A 1,927-nucleotide genomic window follows, 5' to 3' on the forward strand; every position below is an offset into this window, starting at 1 on the left:
CTTAGACTTACTGATATGGAATGGGCTGTACTCCAGGATTTTGAGATCGTACTGGGTGTACATCTCTAATATTGATACCTGTTCGAGGCTAAGTCTTTCTCTTAGGTACCCCATCAAGTACAGACACTCATGTCGAAAGAGCGCACTCCCGTTTTATCAGGCGCAATTCCCGCCTTCGAAATGTTCATGACAGCATGGGAGCAACTTGGGAGAGATCACCCCCACTTGGCCTGATGGACAGATATCGGTATCCAGTGGGCGACAACTTACTACAAGAAAATGGATGATTCGCCTGCCTACGTTATCTCGATGTGTGAGTTAAGGTTCAGATTCATACATTATTTAATAACTTGACATGGCCAGTTCTCAATCCCTCGATACAATTGTCATGGATTCGACGACACTGGGAGCCTAATTATGTTGCCAGGGCCATCGTAATTATCAAGAATACTGTAAGTCGCTCAGTTTGTTATGGTGACAGTACCCTTAATATACTTGTTGCAGATGCAAAAATACCATGACCGTCTTCATGGACAAGCTCAACAACCTACATCTAGTACGGACTCACAGCAACAGAGGCGAAGCTGGCATGATTTAGCTGGACGATATGGGCTCGAAGATATGTTGGAGGTTTTGGGTGCTCCTTCGCCGTCGGGCCAAGGAGTTGAAGAACAGTTTGAGTTGTATGGAAATGGGACGGTCTCACCGCGTGGCATGGATATTATAGGGTTTTGGGCGGTAAGTACAATGTCTCACTATTTTCCAATCTGTGTCACTGATTTGTTTGCAGATAAGCGAGGAAACCCATCAAATATTGTACGCAATGGCGTTAGATTACTTACCCATTCAAGCATCCTCGGTTCCTTCTGAGTGCGTTTTTTCATCCAGTGCCGAAACTGATACAAAGAGGCGAAATCGAATTCACCCTGTTCTAATGGAGGCACTTCAAATGTTGAAATTTTCGCTCAAGCAGCAACGGCTTAACTTTACGGAGGGTTGGGCTGTTACAGAAGATGAACTCGAGTACCATGCAGATGACAACGAAGATTTAGCAGATTTGTTAGGGAAGCTAACTTCGGAGATTAGGGAGGATGGTATAGATATTGATGAGGTAATTCACGTTGTTGGACAGGATGACGATGATTGAGAGGGCTATTTTTTGTTCACTGTAATGTATGCAACCTTACATACCATCACGCTGTACATCTATGTTGAATTTTATTACACATTTACGCTCACTGTACTTAATGCGCGAGTCATCAATTGCGGCAACATTTACCGGCTATAACCGGCTCAAAACCATTGGCTAAGCTGAGCCGAACCGGATTTGATCGGCTCCCGAGCAATCACAAACCAGAACCGGCAAAAGCCGCCGTTTCAGCGAGCTGGCTTGTGGCTAGCCGAGCCGCGGCAACAGTATGTCATGCGCAACGTCAAGGGAACATATCAAACTTGATTGTGTTAGAGCTGCCCCGTGCTGAAAGCTTGACGCCTTGAAGAACTTAGTCTTTGCAGATCAGATCTGGTATGCAAATAATATGTCTGGAACCATAAAGATGGCTGGGCGATAGACTCGCGACCAGTCCTTAGGTGGTGATTATCATTTGTTGTGGTATTGTTGTTGTGGCAAACATATGGCGGAGTGTGAAAAGGAGGATCACCAGTAGTGTTGCTGCAATGGATGCTTGATGGAATTTAAGGCTGGATTTTTCCAGCCTTAAAGTACCTTAATGGGACCTTAAAGCACCCTCCGAATTTGGAAATGTACAAGACCGTCACAAAACTAGTAAGAGGACTACGAACAATATACATAAACTACTTAGATAGAGGTTAATAGAAACTTGTGCAAGTGCAGCGTGCGACACCATTGGTCTTGTCCATGTGACGGAGGTTGCAATTGGAGTAGGAGTTGGTGCCGTTTTTCGAG

At 44.9% G+C, this 1,927-nt stretch overlaps 1 protein-coding gene across 1 annotated transcript; it reads left to right on the forward strand.

Annotated features, from left to right (window-relative positions):
* Positions 1-279: 279 nt before the first annotated feature.
* Positions 280-1,147, forward strand: LACBIDRAFT_329551 (uncharacterized protein; the record flags this gene model as incomplete). The annotated part of the gene is made up of 4 exons (XM_001883617.1): positions 280-313; positions 364-452; positions 505-738; positions 791-1,147. The coding sequence occupies 4 exons, from the start codon at positions 280-282 to the stop codon at positions 1,145-1,147; spliced, it is 714 nt and encodes a 237-aa protein (XP_001883652.1).
* Positions 1,148-1,927: the final 780 nt, after the last annotated feature.

The sequence above is a fragment of the Laccaria bicolor genome, genomic scaffold (genome assembly GCF_000143565.1).
Source record: "Laccaria bicolor S238N-H82 LACBIscaffold_22 genomic scaffold, whole genome shotgun sequence".
Lineage (NCBI taxonomy): Eukaryota > Fungi > Basidiomycota > Agaricomycetes > Agaricales > Hydnangiaceae > Laccaria > Laccaria bicolor.